Source organism: Martes martes (genome assembly GCF_963455335.1).
Source record: "Martes martes genome assembly, chromosome: 12".
Classification (NCBI taxonomy): domain Eukaryota; kingdom Metazoa; phylum Chordata; class Mammalia; order Carnivora; family Mustelidae; genus Martes; species Martes martes.
Window position 1 is genome coordinate 5,130,943 of NC_137900.1, and position 21,641 is coordinate 5,152,583.

General features: G+C 48.6%; 1 protein-coding gene across 1 annotated transcript in view; it reads left to right on the forward strand.

Moving 5' to 3' along the window:
• The window catches only part of ERMP1 (endoplasmic reticulum metallopeptidase 1), a 40,939-nt gene extending 20,098 nt beyond the window's left edge, over positions 1 to 20,841 (forward strand). The window contains exons 9-15 of the mRNA XM_080819569.1: positions 1,316 to 1,490; positions 1,856 to 2,046; positions 5,630 to 5,782; positions 7,895 to 8,097; positions 8,643 to 8,758; positions 17,500 to 17,663; positions 17,774 to 20,841. Coding sequence (XP_080675695.1) covers positions 1,316 to 1,490; positions 1,856 to 2,046; positions 5,630 to 5,782; positions 7,895 to 8,097; positions 8,643 to 8,758; positions 17,500 to 17,663; positions 17,774 to 17,938 — 1,167 coding nt within the window. The 3' untranslated portion in view covers positions 17,939 to 20,841. The remainder of the gene's footprint in view (positions 1 to 1,315; positions 1,491 to 1,855; positions 2,047 to 5,629; positions 5,783 to 7,894; positions 8,098 to 8,642; positions 8,759 to 17,499; positions 17,664 to 17,773) is intronic.
• Positions 20,842 to 21,641: the final 800 nt, after the last annotated feature.

Here is a 21,641-nt window from a genome sequence, read left to right on the forward strand (position 1 = left end):
CACACGGGGCAGAGAGGGGAGAGCGGCCGGTTCACAGCGCTGCGGGACTGCGGGGCGCGGAGGTCGGGAAAGCTTGGTGAGGGAGGTGGGGCTGCTGGAACCGGGTTTGTGATGTGCAGAGAGCAGGTTGCCGGGTGGTCAGAGGTGGGAGAGCACAAGCCCAGAAGCAGGTCAGCGTGGTGGACGAGGCTGATGACAGCCCGGTAACCGGACAGGCAGGCCAGCGGGGGGCTGCAGGTGGCCTCGGAGATGGAGGGAGGCCGCCAGTAACCATTTCCGAGCAGGACGGTGAGCTGAGCTGGGGGACATGAGCGGCGGGAGACAGGGTTGGGGGCAGCGTGGGGAGAGGGGGACCCGGTCCGGGGGGCGTCTGTGTGACCTCCGGCCACAGTGTGGCGGTTTAAGGTATGGTTGGCAGTGCTGAGACGTATGTTTTCAAACAGCTCAGTGGTACTTGGCTTCAAGTAGAGTCTGGGAATTACTTCCTTTTCCATTATTTTTCAAGACTGCTTGTCTTCACACTGTGTTGAACACGGAGAGGTGTCACGGCGTGGCCCTTCCTGTCCGAGGGGGTCTGTCAGAGGCGTCTGGACAGGTTTTGGAAACACGCCACTAAAAGCTCTTGCAGTACCACCCGAGGTCTGGCTGTCCCGGTGCGGGGTCCCTGCACGGCAAGGACCGATGTTTGTGTGGACAGAGCCCCTGGGGCCGAGGTGTCGGGGTGTGTTAAGCTCTCAGGCCGCTGCCCTCTGATGGCTCCAGGGGCTGTGCCGGAGTCCGCGGACTTCCAAGCCCACACGTTGGGCTAAGGCTGATGAATGCAAAAGCCACAGGAAGCCGGGCGGGGGCAGAGCCGCACCCCAGGGCCCCCGGGAAGCAGAGAAGACTCTGGAATCCAGCCAGACTGCATGGCCGGGGCTCCAGAGGGGCTGCAGGGGTGTCGCGGCAGCTGAGCTGCCCTAAACAGGCCCTTTCTCTCTTCGGCTTGAAGTTCTTTGCAAGTTGCTTAAGTAGAAAAGTTACGGGAGTGAATGTTTTTAGGAGAGTGCTTTCTTCTATTTTACAAATTTCCAAGGGTTACTTTGAGGCTGGCGGAGGGAGAGCACAGGTTGCACACGAGTCAGGATGCTTGTACCCCGTCCTAGTAAATGCCCCTTCCCGGGGCAGCCATCCTGACAGGAGGTAGCTTACCGGGCGTTTCCTTAAAGTTTAAGACCAAACGTGGCTCTTCTGAGCACTGGAAATGATACTGCGTTAGAAGATCTTTGTCAACAGCCCACGCAGGAGACTAGCGGTGTGTTTTTCTCTCTTTCAGAATGCCAGTGACCGGTATCTGGGAGAAGTGTTCTTCGACACCTCGCTGTGTGTGCACTGTGTTTCCCTCACGGCTCTCACGTACCGAGGCCTGTGCTCGGCGTTCCTCAGCGCGGTCTGGGTGGCCTTTCCCTTGCTCACAAAGCTTTGCGTGCACAAAGACTTGAAGCAGCATGGTAGGTATTTGGGGTTTTGATGCAAATGGGAAAAATACCTTAAAAATGCTTACGATAAGACTCGGGAGACCCTTTCTCTATTTTCTGATCTTTGGGTGTAGGCTTTCAAGAAGGTTGCTGATGGCTTTTTTTCAGTGTTGAGATCACAGAAGTTTTCATCCTGTGCCTCATACCCCATGCCATGCTCATGTTTACGAACACATTAGCTAATGTACTACGTGTTTTGTTGCATTTTTACCTGTATTCTCTTGTTCCTGAACCACATAGGTCATATGATATGTCCCTGAATGAGCATTCTCTCTGATGCATAGAATCTGGGTCCCACTGTAGAATTTCAGAGATGTGTGTTTTCTCTTTTTCCCTAGGTGCCCGAGGGAAGTTTATTGCCTTTTACCTTTTGGGGATGTTTATTCCTTATCTTTATGCACTGTACCTCATCTGGGCAGTATTCGAGATGTTTACCCCCATCCTCGGAAGGAGTGGTTCAGAAATCCCACCTGATGTCGTGCTGGCTTCCATTTTGGCTGGTTGTACGATGATCCTCTCTTCCTATTTTGTAAGGAAAAAACATTTAAAAATTTACTTCTTTTTTCTTCATTTGTTATATAAATATGTGATGAGTTTAGCTATAGTACGTTCTGGGAAATAGCGTTTCTTGTACTTTATTGAGAAACATCTGTGCAAAAGAAATGGGGATTGTGTGTGTAGAATGTGGGTTCGGTGGTAAAAAGATGTGAAATGGGTTTGTTTGGGTTTTGTTTTTTTACCTCCTCGTTATATCTGGTTATATCTCTTCACAGCTTTCAAACTACCTGAATGTGAATTTATAGAGTGCATACCATGTAAGATATGATAGAGACTGCTTGGTGGTGGATTTTCTTTATTTTAAAGCTTTTATTTATTTGAGAGAGTGAGCATGAGCTAGGGTGAAGGGAGTAGAGGGAGAAGCAGGCTTCCCGCTGAGCAGGGAGCCCGATGTGGGGCTCGATCCCAGGACCCTGAAATTATGACCTGAGCCGAAGGCAGAGGCTTAACCCACTGAGCCAGGCGCGCCAAATGGTGGATTTTTAGAATGATTCCTAATAGTGTGTTTTCAACTTCCTACTGAGAGATAAATGTTAATAAATACGTGGTTGGTTTTATTAGTGCTCTTAGAGCTGGTGGAGGGAGAAGGAATCTGATGAGGCTCTTTCTGTTATCACTGAACTGACTGCCTGGCCGCAAGCCCCTCGGTGTTCACTAATGGGGCCTGTCTCCTTGGGTGACGGACACTGAGGACTCAAGAGTCTCACAGGCCTTGTCCTTCTGCTCTGTCCGTGCTCTGCCCTGCAGGGAGAGTTCTGCCTTTGCCGTCCCTGCTACTCCTCCCCGGGACTCCCCCGAGGGAAGACCTGACCTGGTGGTAGAGCAGGTTCCAGGCAGAGTTCTGCCCTCAGCATGGGGACCTTGGCCTGGCCCCTCTCGTGGAGGCTGCTCTCTGGGGTGTGGCTCTTTTCCTGGAATTCCCGAGAATAAGCAGCAATGACTGCATACCCATAGGTACGCTCCAAGATTTGCAGTGAGGGGACGAAGTAGGAAAAGCAGTTGTGACTCTATCATAGTTCTTTCCTCCAGAAACGATGGCGAGTCTTTCCATGTCACTACGGTGAAGGGGCATGTCGGGTGGAGGTGAGGGTTTAGAGACGGCGTGTAAAGACGCCACATGCATGGTCAGCAGCTTCGGCGCACGTCCCTTAGGAGCGCGGCATCTGGCCTGGAGAGCGGTTCTGCACGCCCCTGTGTGTGGCTGATGGAAGGAAGTCTGAGCATTCCAGCCATTTGGTCTTTACTGTAACGATTCAGTCCTTACTGGTACGTGCAGGGGTGGATGGAGAATTCTGAAATGTTCTTTGATGCCTCCAAGGTTTACTTCTTTCGGTTTTAACGTTAAGCCTTTAAATTCTCTGTGCAGGTAGCTGGAGGGTTTGGCTGCTGTGAGGACCGAAGGGGCTCGGGGCTCATCACGCATAGATTAGGTTGTGATCTTGAGTCGGCAGAGCCATGAACTGTGTCCCGCCGTCAGTGGGTGAAAGCTGTTAGTGCTCAGAAGCCACAATCAAAATATGGGGCATTTTAGTTCCGTCCCGTGTGGAACGGGACAGATTAAAAACCCTGACAGCTTCACCGTGGAAATAGAAAGTGACCCCCGAGTATGGGAATCCTGGAAACCATGGAAAGAGGATTAAAGCATATAGTTTTCTGAATTATATTTTATTAGAAAAGCTTCTGGAGCATGCCTCCTGGAATACATTGGAAGCTCATTTACTTTTCATCAGAATGCAAGGTGGCCACGCTGCTGGTGGCCATGGGTGGGCATCATTTGCTCCTTGACTTGCCTCCAGGGCATGGTGTTGGAGCGGGGTTGGGGGGGGGGCCCAAAAGAGGCAGCCTGGTCTCCGCGATGGGGGACAGGAAGCGTAATGCAGATTTCACGGAGCTCTTTTCGGTCCTCGGGGATCCACGGAGTCCATTTGCTAGGGAGCAGTGACGTGCCTGTCTGGTGGTGGGGCCGTGGGTGTTCCTGGGGTTGTCCTGATTCAACGAGACTGCTGCTGAGTGACCTTGGGGAACAAGACAGCAGCCCTAGACGCTGCCTAGACCCTTCTCATGCTTCTCTTTGTTTCATTTTGCACATGTTTGGGAATCTAGAGTGAGGGATGTCACATTTAAGGCAGAAATAAGAGTGAAATCGGAGGTGCTGGAATCCAGACACATTGTCACTCTGGCCTCCCCCCGCCACCCCCGTACTCTGTGATTGCATCACACTCACCGCCCGTTACCAGACCTCCTCCAGGAGACGCGTGGCCGGGGCAGCCGACGAGCCTCATGGCTTGAGGAATGCAGGTGGCACGTGACAGGGTAGCTGACACGGAGCTTTAGGACAGCCTTGCAAGGTGGCTGGGTGGAATGGCAGGAGCCACCGCCTCTGACGGCGAGTTCTTCCTCTGACCTGAAAGACTCTCGACACCTAAGCTGGGCAGCCTCCCCGTGGAGGGGAAGTCGCTGCTTGGCGGGATGTCTGACGCTGCTCTGCGGAGCCACACCGTAAAATCGTATGACTGCCGGGACAGTGAGGGACAGACAGGTACGAGTGTAGTTTTGCTAACTCCCTGCCTTGGCTCCTGGGGGACGGTCTTGTTTCTGTGCTTACGGTGTAAAAACGCAAGATCACTGCCCTAAGGCCGGTACCGTGTCGCTGGAGCGGACCCCGGAGGGGACGCTGGTGCCCGGTGTTTTGTGAGGTAGAGCACGTGGGAGGTTATGCGTATTTGCCCGATTTCTCATTTTCATTTCCACAAAAGTCTCTCCACACTCATGCTCTACGTATGGACCCCCGGAGGGTGGGTGACCAGGGGGAGCAGGCGCGGGGAGCTGGGATGGGGTCAGTGTGGCCCCTTCCGAGCCGCTGAGGGATCTGTGGGTGGTTCTGTGAGTCACGTGTGTCCCCCACAGCTGACTGTGACTTCCCGACCACCGAAGGGCTCGTGGAAGCAGGTGTGGGACGTGCGAGGTGTCCCCGCCCGAGCCCAGGCCTGCCGTCAGCCCGGGTCCGCTCTGCTCACCCAGCCCCGAAGGGCCACACGCGGCGGCGTCCTGATGGGTGTCGAAATGCAAGTTCAGACGCAGCCAGCACCGAGGCAGGCGCCAGAGCATCAGGAGCCGAACTTGGTCTCCTGGGAGCGGACGTGCGGACGCGCCCGATCGTAGCTCTGGTTCTTCAGCGAGAGCCTCCCGTGGTGACGCTTGGTAGATCAGTGGCGTCTCCCGGGTCGCGGCTAACGGGCGGCACTGACCGAAGCGAAGTAAGGTCCTGATTTCACTGGTGCTGGGTCTCTGTCGTGGTGTCTCTGCCGACCGAACCGAGACCCCATCTCTGTGTCCTTTCCCCTCTCGATGGCTTGTGGGGGACAGGGGCTCCCCTCGTTTACATGGGCTCCGGCCCAGAACCCCTGAGGCGGCGCCCGTCCCTCGGGTGTGGTGTGGTGACACCTGCCGGCAGGCGCGCCTCGCGGTTGCTCGGGTGGCGCCCGGCCCGGGGCGCGGGCGGCTGCGCCAGCGTCTGCCCCCGGGAACGCCGCGGCTCTGCTCCTGTCTCGCAGATCAGCTTCATCTACTTGGCCAAGAGCACCAGGAAGACGCTGCTGGCGCTGACGTCCGTGTGCGCCGTCACGTTCCTCCTGGTCTGCAGCGGCGCCTTCTTCCCCTACAGCTCGCAGCCCGCCAGCCCCAAGCCGAAGCGGGTCTTTCTTCAGGTAAGAAGAGCGGCTTCGCCAGAGGGTCTGCGGGGGGACGCCTCGTGGGGGCCGCGCGGGGCCGCGCTCAGCTGCGGCGGGGAACCGGCCCTGTGCCAGGCAGGGCGGGGGGACTGCTCCGCGACACACGTGTCCCCGAGGGGCCGACCTGGACACGTCAGCTTGCTTTGTTCTTGTTCACGTCCCAGAAACGCCCGCCCGCGCTGGAGAAGGCAGAGCAAGTCTGCCGTGGAGTGATGGGCTTTGGAAGGACAGATTGTAGAAACGTCCGCAGGCTGAGGAAAAATCTGAATTCAGCTGGCAAAGTCAAACTGCTATTTTAAAATGCTCGTAAAAATGATCTTAGGTAGCCTTTGAGGGAGGACGTCATAAAGAAAATGTCCCTTAGAAAGGGACTAGTAACACGGGCTTTAGAACTTCTGTGCGTTTTAGGTTTTGGGCACTTTTTGAAGTTGGCGCTGTAAGGCGGGAGAACGCACTGAGCTGCCTTATTTCCCGTCCTTCTTTCTCTTAGAGGCTGAGAAGCAGAAAAGCCAACTGCACACAAGGGCACCCGGCTGGCTGGATCAGGAGGGCACGCGACTCTGGGTCTCGGGGTCATGAGTTTGTAGACGTGGGTCTACACCCACATGAGGTGTAGCTCTACTTTACAAACAGATCTTAAAGAAAAAGAAAGAAAAGGCAAGAATCATAAGCCAGGAACTACTCAGGGACTTGAAGGAGTAACAGTAACACTCGAATGTAAGTTATCAGGGAGGAGAGGCTGACAAAGGGCCACTGTTCCTTGTTACAGTAAGTCCTGGAGGACACAGCGATATGCCTTATGTGACAATCTTGACAATTTACAAAACCATGCATGAAGAACAGCTCACTTTTAGGAGAGTCAGTGTGTTTTCAGTGACTTGCTGAATTTTTAGAATTACATGAGTAAGGAAAAGTGACATTTTTATTTTGAAAAACTCCCATTCTGCTTTGTTTGGGGTTCTCTTCTTCCCCACTGCCAGAAGTTGGCATGCTTTCCCCGAAGAGGGTCAGGTAATAAGTACTTGGGGCTCTGCCAGCTGCGTGGCCCCTGTCCCCGCCATTTTCTGGCGCACAGGTGGCCACAGACGGCGCCTCCTCAGGTGAGCGTGGCCTGTGCAAGCAGGGTGGTGGCCGCGTGGCCTGTGGGCTCCAGTTCCCCGGCCCCCGCCCCGCACCGTCCTCTCTTCCTGCTTGATGTGCTCCGGGCCGCTTTCTCCTGCGCTGCATGGAGCGTGGTGCCCACGTGTGTCATCCGGCGTGCGCGGGGGTGCTCGTCTCTGCTCCGGAGGGGCCGCAGGCCGCACACTGAAGGCAGCGTGTGTCTCTGTCTTAGGATGGCTTTGTTCGCAGCCTTCATCTAAATGGAGTTCTACTGTCCCTGTCTTTTAAATCTGAAATAGGTCTTCAGAAAGGCTTTAATGAAATTTAAATATATAAATATACTTGTAAGAAACAGTAACACTTTGTATATTCATCCTCGAATTTAAAGGAAAGAACAGAAGCAGTACCTGCTAAGACCCGAGTGTCCCCTTCTTGATCCCAGTCCCCTCCCCCCGGGAACACAGTCGTGAAGTAGGGAGGGAGTTAGTACGTTTTCTTGACCACGTTGCTGTGGATCTCTAGACAGGAAGACAGAGTTTGCCTCTTTTTGAGCCTCTTAAAAGACAAAGCCGGAAACGGTCCTTCGTGACTGGCTGCGTCCTGCCCAGCAGCGCGGGGGAAGCTTCCTCAGGGACGCGCGTCACCGTCCTTCAGCGAACAGGTTGCCCTGCGGCTGCTGGGGGGCGCCCGGGTTGTTCGCAGTGTTCGCTGCCGGGGTCGCTGCTGGATCCGCGCGCGGCCCTCGCCCGCCGTTCTCTCGGGTCCGCGGCGGGAGTGGAAGGGCCGGCTGGGCCTGTGTGTGTGCAGGTGACGCCGAGCCGTGCCCTGAGGTGGCCGGGCCCGCCCTGCCCCCCAGCGGCGCGGGAGGGGCTCTGGCTCCGGTGCTCGGCGTCCTCCCGTCGACGCATTCTCGAGCCGCTCGCGCCGCGGAGCGGGGGTGCGGGGAGGGGTCAGGCGGTCGCCGTCTCACGGCTCTGTTCTTCGCAGCACGTGACCAGAACGTTTCACGACCTCGACGGAAACGTCACCAAGCGGGACTCCGGAATATGGATCAACGGGTTCGATTACACGGGCATGTCCCACATCACGCCGCACATTCCTGAGATCAACGACACCATCCGAGCTCACTGTGAGGAGGACGCGCCCCTGTGTGGCTTCCCGTGGTACCTCCCGGTGCACTTCCTCATCAGGTCGGTTCCCTCGCGCGCTGCGTGGCCTTCGGGCCACGTGACTGCCCTTATTTACGCCGCTAACGCGGGCGGCTCGGGCCGCGTGTGCTGTGTCCGTCACCGCCGAAGTTCCCCTTCTTCCGTGGCACGAAGCACTCAGTGTACTGTTGCCTTCTCGAATTTGGGAAGTCTCTCCTCCAGAAACCCGAGTAGTTATGAGAGAGGCTGGCCCTCTCGGGAGGTCTGATGGCCTGACAGATGGCGGTGAAGCAGTCGTGGGGACGGTTTTGTGTTTCTGGGATGTTCGTGGTTTGGTGGGAAGGGGCTGGGTAAGAGGGAACAGGATGGGCGGTGGAATCGAGACCACCTGGGATCCCGCGTTCGTAATTTGGGGAAGGTTTTATTACACAGTGGCGGGCTTTTAGAGTAATTTGCGTGATTTTACCATCAGAGATTATTTTCATATCCCAAAATGTGAGTCGTATATTCAGACCACTTGAGTGAGTTAGAGAGAGCTTTCAACTAAAATTAAGCGTCCTAAATATTGAAGCTACCTTTCCAAATAGGAAAAATTGGTATCTTCCTGCCCCAGAAGTTTCTCCAGGAGATCCGGCTCATTTCAGACTTGTGTCCAAAGAACAGACACCCTGGGATTCTGTGAAGCTGACGTTTGAAGCCACAGGTAAGAGATAGGACAATGTTTTCTTCTCTGTTTCACTTTTTAAATTCTTAAAATATGTATTTTTTTTCCATAAATGGTAGTGACTAGTGACTTAGGAAGAACTTTGTGTTTCTAAGAGCACTTGAAGTTTGTTTGTTTGTTTTTAAAAGATTTTATTTATTTGACAGAGATCACAAGTACGCGGAGAGGCAGGTGGGGGTGGGGTGGGGAAGCAGGCTCCCTGCAGAGCAGAGAGCCCGATGTGAGGCTTGATCCCAGGACCCTGAGATCATGACCTGAGCCGAAGGCAGAGGCTTTTATTTTTTTATTTTATTTTATTTTATTTTATTTTTTTAAAAGATTTTATTTATTTGACGACAGAGATCACAAGTAGGCAGAGAGGCAGGCAGAGAGAGAGGAGGAAGCAGGCTCCCCGAGGAGCAGAGAGCCCGATGTGGGGCTCGATCCCAGGATCCAGGGATTATGACCTGAGCCGAAGGCAGAGGCTTAACCCACTGAGCCACCCAGGCGCGCCCCCCCCCCCCTTTTATTTTAAAAGAAGAGCAGCGGAATTTCTTTACGACTTTATTTTTTTAGAGTGGTTTTAGGTTTACAGAAAAATTGAGCAGAAAGCAGAGCTCCCCTCCTCCTTCTTGCCTTACTAACATCTTGTTCTCAGAGGGTGGTGCAGTTCCTAATATGGATGAGCCCACACTGATAAACATTACCAGTAACTGAAGTCCATGGTTTGCATGAAGGCTCAGTTCACTCTTTGTGTTGCATAGTTCTGGGAGTTTTCTGGGACAAATGAGTGATGTCACGCACCTACCGTATCACACAGAGTATATCTGATTCCCTGCCCTGAGAATCTCCTGTGCTCCCTCTCTCCATCCCTCTTCCCCACTCCCTCTGGCAAACTCGGAGTTTGTTACTATTTCTACTGTCTTGTCTTTTCCGGAGTGTCCTGTAGCTGCAGTCAGATGGTTTGTAGTCCTTTTCACTTAGCAGTCCGCATCTCAGAGCCTTCACGTCGTCGGGGTGCGAGAGCTTTCGCTTCTTTTCACCGCTCCGCAGCGATGTGGCTGCGCCCCGGCTGGGCTGTGCCCCCGCAGGTGGACAGGCCGCCTGGTTGCTTCCATTTGGCAATTGTGAATAAAGCTGCCGTAAACATTTGTTTGCAGGTTTTCGTCTAAACACGTTTTGAGCTCACCTGGATAAAAACCTAGGAGTACAGTTGTTAGATGGTGTGGTTGGCCTGTATTTACTGTTGTCAGACACCGGCAGCCTCTCCCAGCGCGCCTGTGTCCGACTGCCTGCCCAGCAGCGCTCGGCGCCGTCGCTGTTGGGATCCTAGCCGCGCTGCCGGACTGGTAGTGCCGTGTCGCTGCTCCTTCCGTGGGCCGCTCCCTGCTGACCTACGGTGTGAGCATCCTTTCCTAGGTTACTTGCCATCTGTGTGTCACTACTGGTGAGGCGTCTGTTAACTGGGTGGTTTTATTTGTTCAAATTTAAGAGTTCTCTGTGCGTATGGATGGAAATCCTTTAGATCAGATAAGTGCTTTGCAAATGTTTTCTTCCAATCTGGGGTTGTCTTTTCATTCTCTCAAGAGTGTTTCCCACAGAACATAAGTTTTTAAATGTAACGAAGTCCAGTGTAATCAGTTTTTCTTTGATGGGTTACGATTTTGGTGTCGCGTCTGAAAGTCATTGCCAAACCTGGGGTCTCTGGATTTTCTCTGATGTTACCTTCTACAAGTTTCATTTGTGTTTTCTATTTAGATCCATGAGAGAGCCATTTTAATTTTTGTGAAAGGTGTAAGGTCTGAGTGTAGGATTTTTTTTTTTTTTGGCATGTGGATTTCCAGCTGTTCCAGTACCATTTTTTGATGAAGAATGTCCTGCCTCTACTGAACGACCTTTGTTGCGTTGTCAGACAGCAGTTGACTGTATTTGCGTCAGTCTGTTTCTGGGCTCTCTATTCTGTTTTACTTCTCTGTTTCGCCATTATGGTGAGCTCTTGGTCAAGTCTTGAAAGTGGGTAGTATCCATCCTCTGACTTTATTCTTCTGAATGTTTTTTGTCTTTTGTCTCTCCATATATCAGTTTGTTGAGATCCACAATAGAACTTTCTGGGATTCTGACTGGAGCTGCACTGTAATCTACAGCTCAAGCAGGGGCAAATGGCATCTTAGTGGTTTCTCCATGACATGGAATATGTCTCCACTTACTTGTATTTATTTGCTTTCCTCAGGACTATATTGTGTAGTTTTCCTCATATATTTCATAAGACTTTTTTTAGATTTCTACCTAAGTATTTCATTTTGGGGATGCTAACGTAAACAGTATTTTTCATTGATGGTATATAGGAACACAGTTGATTTTGTTTATTAACTTTGTATCCTGCAACCTTGCCATCATTGTTTATTAGTTACAGGAGGTTTTTTGTTGATTCTTTGGGATTTTCTATATGGATGATCAGGTCATCTGCAAGCAGTACTATTTCTTCTTTCTCCATCTTTTTTTACTAATCCTTTTCTTGTCTTACTGCATTAACCAAGACTTCCAGTTATTGTGAAAAAGAGTGCTAAGAGGAGGAGTTAGAGTGGCAATCACTGTCTTGTTCTTGATCTCAGTGGGAAAGCTTCTGTATTTCTACTGAGTATCCTGTTAGCTGTAGGTTTTCTGTAGATGCTCTTTATAAGGTTGAGGAAACTCCCGTCTAGTTTTAGTTTGCTGAACTCTGTGAACGGATGTTGGATTTTGTCACATGCTTTTCTTTGTCTTCATTAGTCTGTTGTGTGATGGATTACGGGAACTGATGTTCAAAGGCTGAACCCATCTTGTATACATGGAATAAATCCTCCCTGGTTGTAGTATAGAATTCTTTTCATGCATCATTGGACTTGATTTGCTAATATTATGTTGAGGATTGGTTCTATTTCTCCGGAGAACTCTAACACAAGAAGTTCGTTTTTAAAAGTTCCCGCTGTGTTCACTTTGTACCATTCTTGAGTGTCATGTCATATAAATGGAATTTTCCAGGATGTAATATGCTGGGTCTGGGTCATGAAGCATAATGTTTTTGAGACTGAGCTGTGGTGTTTTGAGTGTTAGCATCTGGTTCCCTAAAAGGAGTTTCTGAGAATTCCAGCTCTTCCACCTTCTCCCCAGTATTGGCTGTTCTTGTCCTTTGTACCGTTTCGGTGGGGCCTTCAGCAGGAGCTCCTGCACGGGTCTGGTGACTGATGGCGTTCCTGGAAGACACGCCGTCACCTTGGCTTGTTTCATTTCTTTTTCTCTTAAAAATTGGGCTTATTGGCTTGCAGGAGTGCCTATGTTCCACATCATAGTCCTTTATCAGGAATGTATGTATCAGATATCTAGATTTTCTTACCCATTTATTTTCTTAATGGGGTCATTTGATGTGCAGAAGTTTTAAATTTTTATGAATTCCAATTTATCAGGTCTTTCTTTAGATTTAGTACTGCATGTATCCTCTCTTAAAAAATCTTGTCTAGGGACACCTGGGTTAAGCTGCTGCCTTCGGCTCAGATCATGATCCCAGGGTCCTGGGACGGAGTCCCGCATAAGGCTCCCTGCCGAACTGGGAGCCTGCTTCTCTCTCCGCCTCTGCCTGCTTGTGTGTTCTCTCTCTCTCTCTCTCTCTGACAAATAAAATCTTTAAAAAAAAAAAATCTTGTCTACCCAGAGGTCACAAAGACACTCATTTTTCCTTCTAGACGTTTCATGGCTTTAGCTGTTATGTTTAGGCCTGTAATGTACCTTGAGTTAATTTTTGCATATGGTGTGTTAGAGGTCAAGTTTTTTTTTTTTTTTTTTTTTCCTTTATGGATATCCAGTTGTTCCACCATCATCTGTTGAGAAGATTTAACCTTTACTTTATTGAATTGCTTTGGCATCTTTGTCACAATTATTGGATTTGTATATATCTCAACTTTGCCCACTTTTTACTGAACTTCCTCTTTCACAAGTAGCTTGTTTGGTTTTTGTATTTTTTGGTGACTCTAGCCATCATATTTACTGTAAAAAGCAAGTTATTATATTTATTGTGCTCAGGCATAGTTCATTCAGTTTAACACAGAAGGGACTTGAAAATCTGGTAAGGAAGAGTGGAGGACACAAGATGGTGGTAGTGAAATAATACAATTTGGTAGTTAACCAATGGAACAAAGCACTTACAGGGAATTAAGAGCCTCGGCTGATGCTTTTGAAGGTTGAAGGTAGATACTTTTGTTTTCTCTAAGCTTTTAAAATTTAATTGGAAATTTATTTTGCGCCAACAGCTTTTCTTGTTCATGCCAATAATTATTTCTGATTTGTATTTAACCACCAGCTTGTAAAAAGGAAGCACAGAAAAATCCCAAACTTTATCTTTTATGCATAATTTGGAGAATTCCAGTAAAATTCAGGTTCTTGGCAGGCAGGTTACATATCTCCTGTCCTGTGTTTTGTGATTACAAATGTCAAGAAATCAGGAAAAAAAATTTGACCATACATATGTGGGTCTATTTATGTACCTGTTAACTACATTTTTAATAATTTTTTTTTTTTTAAAGATTTTATTTATTTATTTGATGGACAGAGATCACAAGTAACAGGCAGAGAGAGAGGAGGAAGCAGGCTCCCCGCTGAGCAGAGAGCCCGATGTGGGACTTGATCCCAGGACCCTGGGATCATGACCCGGGCCGAAGGCAGAGGCTTTAACCCACTGAGCCACCCAGGCGCCCTACATTTTTAATTATAGAAGCTTTTAACTTAATGATTGCGAGGGTTGTAATTTTTGTTTTTCAGGATTTTCCTTGCTATTTTTGCATGTTTGTTTTTCCATATGAACTTTAGTATTGTAACTCTGACATAAAACTCAATTGCTTATTGGTATTTTGGGGAGTAACATAATTTATAAATTAAGGAAAGCTGACATGTCATCCTGTCCAAGAACTGGGAATGTCTTTTCATGTGTTCACATCTACTTTTGTGTCTTTCAGGCGTGTTAATAAGATTTTTCTCATCTAGTTTTTGTTGCTATTAAAATTGGGGTTTTCTCTACTGTTATCTTAACTAGTTATATTTCGTATGTGTCAATTTTGTATATAAATTTTGTATCTTGCTATCTCACTGAATCTTCTACTTTTTTTTATTATGTTAGTCACCATATAGTACATCATTAGTTTCTGATGTACTGGTCTATGATTCATTGTTTGCGTTTGATCTTTTACTTTTTGAGTTAATCATTGCTTCTCTAGGGTTCCCCAGGTAAACCAGGAATTGCCAACCTTTAAATGGCCAGATAGTAAACACTTTTGGGCTTTGCCATATGTCCCTATTGTAGATTTTTTTTTATTAGCTGCTTTTTCTTTTCTTTTAAGACTTTTAAATTGATTTGAGAGAGTGAAAGAGCATGATTGCGGGGGAAGGGCAGAAGCAGACAGAGGGCTCCAATCCAGGACCCTGAGATCATGACCTGACTAGAAGGCAGACGTTTAGCCAACTGAGCCACCCAGGCACCCCTTAACTACTTTTTAAACACATAAAAACCATTCTTAGTCCGAAGCCTTAAAAACAGACCTCAAGTCTAGCTTGCTGACCGCTGTGTATCTTCTGCAAATATAGTCTCTCTTCTTTACCTGTTCTTGGGCCTGTGACTGACATGTGTAAGTGGCTGGTGCTGCCGTGTGGCGATGTGACGTGACGAGCGGGCGGCCTTGTGTTGCGTAGAGCGCGGGTGTGTAGTGTTGCCCGGCGTTTGGGCGGCAAGCATTTATCAGCAGTCCTGCCTTGCAGGTTTTCATAAGGAATAGGTTTTAATTTTGGGAAAGGCTTTTTTCAGAATGTATAAAGAGAATCATAGGATTTTTCTTCCTTGGGTCTTTTGATAATGCTGTTGTTTTCCACTAGGCTGTGGCTTCTGATTCTCTTCACATCACTGGATTTTGTTTGCTAATGTTTAGAAATTTTGAGGTAATACTCATGAGTGATACTGGCCCATCTTTATTTTTTGGGTACTCTTTAATCAGATTTAGGCATGTGTCACACATTATAAACGTATAAATATACATCATGAAAATGGAAAGTTGTCCTTAATTTCAAATGCCTTGGAATAGTTTTGGAAGCATTTAAATGACCTCCTTGAAAAGTTGGCTTCTGCTGTTCTCCGAAACCACCTGGCCACAGCGCCTGTGTTGCAGGGGCAGTTTAACTTTTTCTTGGGAAATTGGGCTACTTCAGGTTTATACCTCTGTTGTACAAGGTTAGTAATCTGTTTTCCTTGAAAAGTATCCATTTCATCTGGGTTTCATGTTTAAGAGTATTGAGGTCACATTTCTTCTTTTTGTATATTTGTATTTTCTCTACTCCACACCCCTTCCCCTTGCCGCTTTCTTAACCAAGTTAGCTAGTAGTTAATTTTAAAGAAGTTTCTCACTAAGTTACATCTGTTTTATTCTCATTCTTTTATTGATTTCTGCTTTTTGCTTTATCTGTAAGATTTACTTTTCCTCTTTATTGTCTTTTTTAATTTTACTGAAAAAACATTTATTGCTATGGGGTTTCCTCTTATCACTGCCTTTTTAAGTGTATCCAGTAGTTTAATATTTTCATTATTTACAAAAATGTCCTGTAATTTTTTTCGGATTTCTTCTTTAACCCAAGTCTCTTTTATATTTATTTGAGAGAGCACACCCAAGCAGGGGGAGAGGCAGAGAGAGAATCCCAAGCAGACTCCCCACTGAACAGGAAGCCCAGCACAGGCTTGGTCCCATAACCCATGAGACCATGACCTGAGCAGAAACCAACAGACGCTTAACCGACTGAGCGACCCTGAGTCTTTACATAGACTTTAAAAATTTGCAGGCAGAAGGCCATTTTGTTTTGTTGTTGATAATTTTAAGCTTTACCAAGTTATCACCAGTTTTACTTACAATATTTCAATTTTACAGAACTGGTATTTCCTTTATAAGCTAATAGTCTGTGACTGTTTTGTGCCCACTGTACATGCCGATAATGCAGACTTTATCTTCTCAAGTTGGGCATATCTACCCATATGCTCTACTTCACTGATCATTTGCTTTGGTCTTTTTATATCCTTTTTGTTCATCTCATGTTTTGTAGGACAGTGGACTATCACGGTCTCTTACTTGGGTCTGTCTGCATCTCCTGTAGTTTTTTTTTTTTTTTTTTTTTAAGAGATTCCAGCTGGATATTTTATTATTGATAGATTTTAATTACACTACTCTTATTTCTATAATCAATCTCTTTCTCTCATTCTCTCTTTCTTTTTCTCTCTACACTCTTGTCCCTCCCATCTTCAGTATTATTACAGAAATGAAGTGTCTACTCTCTTTTCATATTCTAATGCTGAATTATATTGACCTGATTGATAGTGAACCTAATTGAAATTTTAAATCTTTTTTTTTTTTAATTATTTATTTATTTGACAGACAGAGATCACAAGTAGGCAGAGAGGCAGGCAGAGAGAGAGGAGGAAGCAGGCTTCCTGCTGAGCAGAGAGCCCGATGTGGGGCTCGATCTCAGGACCCTGAGATCATGACCTGAGCCGAAGGCAGAGGCTTTAACCCACTGAGCCACCCAGGTGCCCCTGCATCTCCTGTAGTTTTACTTTATCAAGCAGTTGCTGTCACCTGATACACAGAATTCACAGCTTTAGGTATTATAAAGTACCCTTTTTTTATTTTTAAAGATTTTATTTATTTGACAGGGGGAACTTCCCTGCTGAGCAGGGAGCCCAATGTAGGGCTCAATCCCAGGACCCTCGGACCATGACCTGAGCCGAAGGCAGAGGCTTATCAACCCACTGAGCCACCCAGGCGCCCCATAAAGTACCTTTTTATATGTAATGTTTTTGTCTCAAATCCTGTTTTTTCTGAAAGATTTTGAGAGCGAGCATAAACAGTGGGGAGGGGCAGAGGGAGAAGCAGACACCCCTGAGCGGGGAACCCAATGTGGGGCTCTATCCCAGGACCCTTGAGCTCATGACCTGAGCTGAAGGCAGAGGCTTAACCGAGCCACAAGTCGCCCTAAAAAGATCTTTTAAAAAATGGTGTCCACTTTGTTCATACTGCTATTTATACCCTTCCTGAGTCTCTTTTAAGTATATTTTTTGAATACAGTAGATGATTGGATCTGGCTTTTTAAGCGAAGTTGAAATTTTTTTCCTTCTAGTTGCTGATTAGGTCTTTTCACATTTATTTTTTATGACTGATGCATTTGGTCTCCACTTTGTGGTTTGCTACATTCTTTTTGTAGGTCTTTTTTGCTCTTTAAAAAAAATATTTTCTGGCATTTAGGAAAGCTTACCTTTTTGTTTTGACCACATATTATGTAACCTTTTGCTATCTCAGTTTTTAGTGGTCTTGCCGCTACGAGTCTCCGGACTCTGCCATCTCCGTCTCACTCCCTGTGTTGGCTGCGTAGTATCTTGGCTTCCAGCCCCATCGTGTGTTCGGGTCTATTTGCTGCAGCTCTTGAAGTCACCTCTTGGTTAGGTGAAGCCTATTCTCTAGGTTTTTGAAGGACTCATGCGTGCTACGTTCTTACGTGTTTCAACGAGGGGTTTTCTCATTGTCGGTTCTGGGCGTTTCCTGCTGGCACTCATTACTGTCCCAAGTCCGTGCCCGCGGCGCGGAGACGCAAACCAGGCGGCCTTCGTAGTCTGGTTTGGTGGTGAGTTAACTGCTTTCCTTGATGCTTTTTGAGAGATGACCTCTTCTTCCTCTTCCATACAGGACCGAGCCACATGTCCTTCTACGTCCGAACCCACAAAGGGTCGACGCTTTCTCAGTGGTCTCTTGGCAACGGCACCCCAGTCACAAGTAAAGGAGGGGACTACTTCGTATTTTACTCCCACGGGCTCCAGGCCTCCGCGTGGCGCTTCTGGATAGAAGTACAGGTGGGAGTTTCCCCGCATTGCTGCGGTCACTCATCAGGCACCCCGGTGGCGTCTGAGATCGTTATTCTGCCTTCCTACAGCTGGAGAACTAAACTAATTTTCTCTGCCAGGTCTTGGAAGAACGGCCTGAAGGAATGGTCACTGTGGCCATTGCCGCCCACTACCTTTCTGGGGAAGATAAGAAGTCCTCCGAGCTGGATGCTCTGAGAGAGAAGTTCCCAGACTGGACCTTCCCCTCTGCCTGGGTGTGCACCTACAGTCTCTTCGTGTTCTAGTCTGCTGGAGCAGCGCGCAGTGCGTGCCCGCTGGATGCCCCCGGACGCGGTTTTCCTCCGCATCACGTGGGTGTTTGTGAGGCCGTGATCTTGAACGAGCGCCAGTTCGGAGAGCTTCGTGGGCTGACACGCTTCAGGGCCAAGCACCATAACGGTGATGCCGTGGGGTAGGGACGCAGAGCCTTTCTGACTCTTGAAAACACCAGCTTCCTGGCCCCGACGTGCAGTGGGCACCACCACATCCGTCAGTCATTCTCTAGGACCTTAAGGATAAAAGCCAACAAACCACTCGAGTAGTTATTACCCCTTAGGATCATGAACGATACAGAAGGTACTATGAGCTGTTCATGAGACAAAGGACATTTCCAACCGGAGTCCAAGATGTTTTGTCAGAGGACGGTAGCTAAAGTGCGTTCCCGTCAGGATCGGAAGGCGGGTACAGCAAGGGCTGGGGGAGAATCGGGGGGTTCCCGAGGCAGCCGCTCGGCGTGCTGGGCTTCTCTGTAGCCAAGCCCGGGGTCCCGATGTGGGAGTCTGTGCCAAGCTGCGGCGCCCCTGAGAGCCGCTGCTGCCATGCTTCCCTGAGTTGCTTTCCCGGCCCGATCTCCCCCTGCTCCCCTGTCCACCTTCCGCTTTCAGAGGGGCATCTGTTCCGCGACCTTTCCTGTGGGGTTCTTCTAGGCTCTTCCGGCTCCGGATGTCATATGTGCAAGCGCACAAGCTCCATTCGGTCCTCAGAGCCTGGGGTTGCTGTGGTGGCTGCTTGGGGGGGGGGGGGTGGTGATTAGTGAGCGGGGTGAGAAGCGGCTGGGCATTTTATAAATATTCTCTTCATTTAATGGGTGTGTTCTGTTATCCAAGGTTAATCCTTTAGGGCATAATTTTACTGTTGCACCGAGTCCCAAGTTTTGTCTGGTTTCCCTGTGTGCATCAGAGAGCATTTCCGGGGGCCGCAGGTGGTGGCTTACGCGGTGGTGAGGCCACTGGACCTGCAGCCACCGGTATCAGGACCCTGCAGAGGGGCGGGCCGAGGACTTCCAGGTGCTTCTCACTTCGAACATGTAGCTGGGGCGGCTCGTCACGGCGGGGTCTCTCGGGGCTTCCTGGCTGCAGCGGCGGATGGGTCTGGGGAGAGGAGTGGTCCGCTCTCCCAGCTTGCTTTTTTCCGTAAGAAACTGAAAAGGTTGGACAGATTCGGACTTCAGCGAGCATAGGCCAAAAAGACATTTTAAAGAAAAGCAATAGTAAAACAAAGTGGCACCGAAGTGTGCATCGCAGGAGGACGTGCTTGCAGCTGCGTGTGACTGACGGACGCAGTGTGCCTTCTCCGTCCCGCTCCGCCGCCGCCGGCCTACCCCGGGACCCTGCAGCGTGACCCGGCCGCACAGCCAGCGAGGCCAGAGCCAGACGCCAACCCCGTACCCGGTGCTGCCCCCTGGTATAGGTCCGGCCGGCAGACCTGCGAATTTTTCAGGCGGTGTAGAAGGACTGCAGTGTTCGTAGCTTGTGCAGAATCAGAGTTGTGGACAGAAAGTGATCGCTCAGTGAATTTCAAAATAGAGGCCTATTTCTTTTGTCCCTGTAGTTGATCTGAAACAGACTTTATGGGAGGGGGAATCCCATGTTGAGGACAGGCATTGTATGAAAAAGTTGTTTTTTCCCCTTTGGGGAGGATGTGATTCCCTTTCGGTAATAATCATGGTTTTCTTTCTGCCTTCACGTTATTCTCCTCGGTGAGCAGCCCCTTCGCCGTGGTGCCGCAGACGGGGAGTTGGGAGACGTGCCCGTCGCTGAGCGCCCCGTCAGGTCAGGCGGCCTCTCAGACTGGAGCAGCTCATTCAAAACTCACTTCTAAACGGGTCTTTCCAAATTCTAACAAATGCAGTTTTTCCTTCGGAATTTAGAAGTAGCCTAGTACTGCACATTTAGTGAAAAAGTGAATTGTGGTGTTGAAGAAAACGTTTAAAACTGACCTTGTCGGGACGCCTGGGTGGCTCAGTTGGTTAGGCAGCTGCCTTCGGCTCAGGTCATGATCCCAGCGTCCTGGGATCGAGTCCCACATCGGGCTCCTTGCTCCGTGGGGAGCCTGCTTCTCCCTCTGCCACTCTGTCTGCCTGTGCTCTCTCTCTCTCTCTCTCTCTGACAAATAAATAAATAAAATCTTTTAAAATTAAAAAAAAAAAAAAACTGACCTTGTGTCTGACAGGAAAGACTGTTGCATGAAGTATGTTTCCACAGTTTAGCCGATGGACGTGAGGAGACTGGATTGCTGCCATGTCTCCACGGAAGGGGCCTTAAGGCAGCCGCTCAGGAAGCCGGAGGGACGATGGTCTTTCTTTTCACGGGTCTGCTGACTTGCTGAGGATTAACTGTTGCCTTACATTACTGAAATAAACTTTTTAACCTACTAGTTAGTATCTTTAACAGAAAAACCAGATCTTTATTGTTTGTTCTTTTGTATCCCCATCTTTGAAGAGTTATTTCAAGTCTACAGAGCCTGTTTGAAGCTTTTTTTTAAAAATTGCTTTTAAAAGACCTGGGTGGCTCATGGGGGCAGAACGGGTATGTGAGCAAAGAGCTCAACAAGGAAATACTGGGATGCTTTTTACTGTGGAATGAAATTGTGCATATTTTGTTAAATGTTGAGCTTTTTAAAATCCTCTCCATTGACAAAATCAGTGAAGGGCTTATCCAGAAGGACTGTGGGGGCAGGGAGAAGAAACGGTCTTTCAGCCAGGGGCCCACCACTCTCTCTCCTTTCCACCCAAGGAGGGGGCGGGGGCCCTGCCACTCCCCAGAACAGGTTCCTGTGCAAGTCATTTTGCTTTCTCCGTGAATTCCCTCCGAGCAGCGCGGTACACACCTCATCGCGCACCTTGCAGCCTTTTAGGGCCAATAAAGCCAAAATGCATTTAGGCCTCTTTATGCCTGGTTCTTTTCATTTGGAAAATATCTTCGGTAACTGAAGTATATTTGTGTATTTTTTTATTCCTTATTTGATTTGTAAAAACCTTAATGTACTGATATATTTCTTCAAGTTTGGCTCTATACATGACCAGGTGGGATTTAGTCAAGGCATGAGAGGCTGGTCTAACACCTGAAAAGTGAACGTAATACACCATCTCAACTGACAGAGCACCTTTACCAGGGTGAGGAAGTTCCCTCCTATGAAAACTCACAGCTAACCTCATCTATGATGAAAGCCTGCAAGCTTCCCTGTAAGGTCAGAAGGCGACCAGCAGGTCCACCACGGCCACTTCTACTGCAGAGAGTTCTGAGGCTCTAGCCAGGGCAGTTTGACAAATGCATCCAGATGAGAAAGCACAGAGCAAATCCTAAGGAATCCACAAAAAATAATGTTAGTTAATACATGAATTCAGCAGTGTTACAGGAAGTGCTATCGATACGCCGATAAGCAATTGTATTTCTACAACAAGAAGATAAATAAAATACTTAGGACTAAGCTTACAAAAGTACAGGACTTTGACACTAGAACTAAACCCTGCTGAAAGAAATCCCATGTTTGGGGATTGGCTTAATTAGGATGGCCGTATTCTCCAAACTGATCCGCAAATTGAACTATCCCAGCTCGTATGTGCAGAAACTGACAAGCTAATCCTAACATTCACACGGAAACGCAAGGGACCCGCAACAACCCAAACAGCAACTTACGAGTCACATATTCAGAACTTCTACAAAGCAG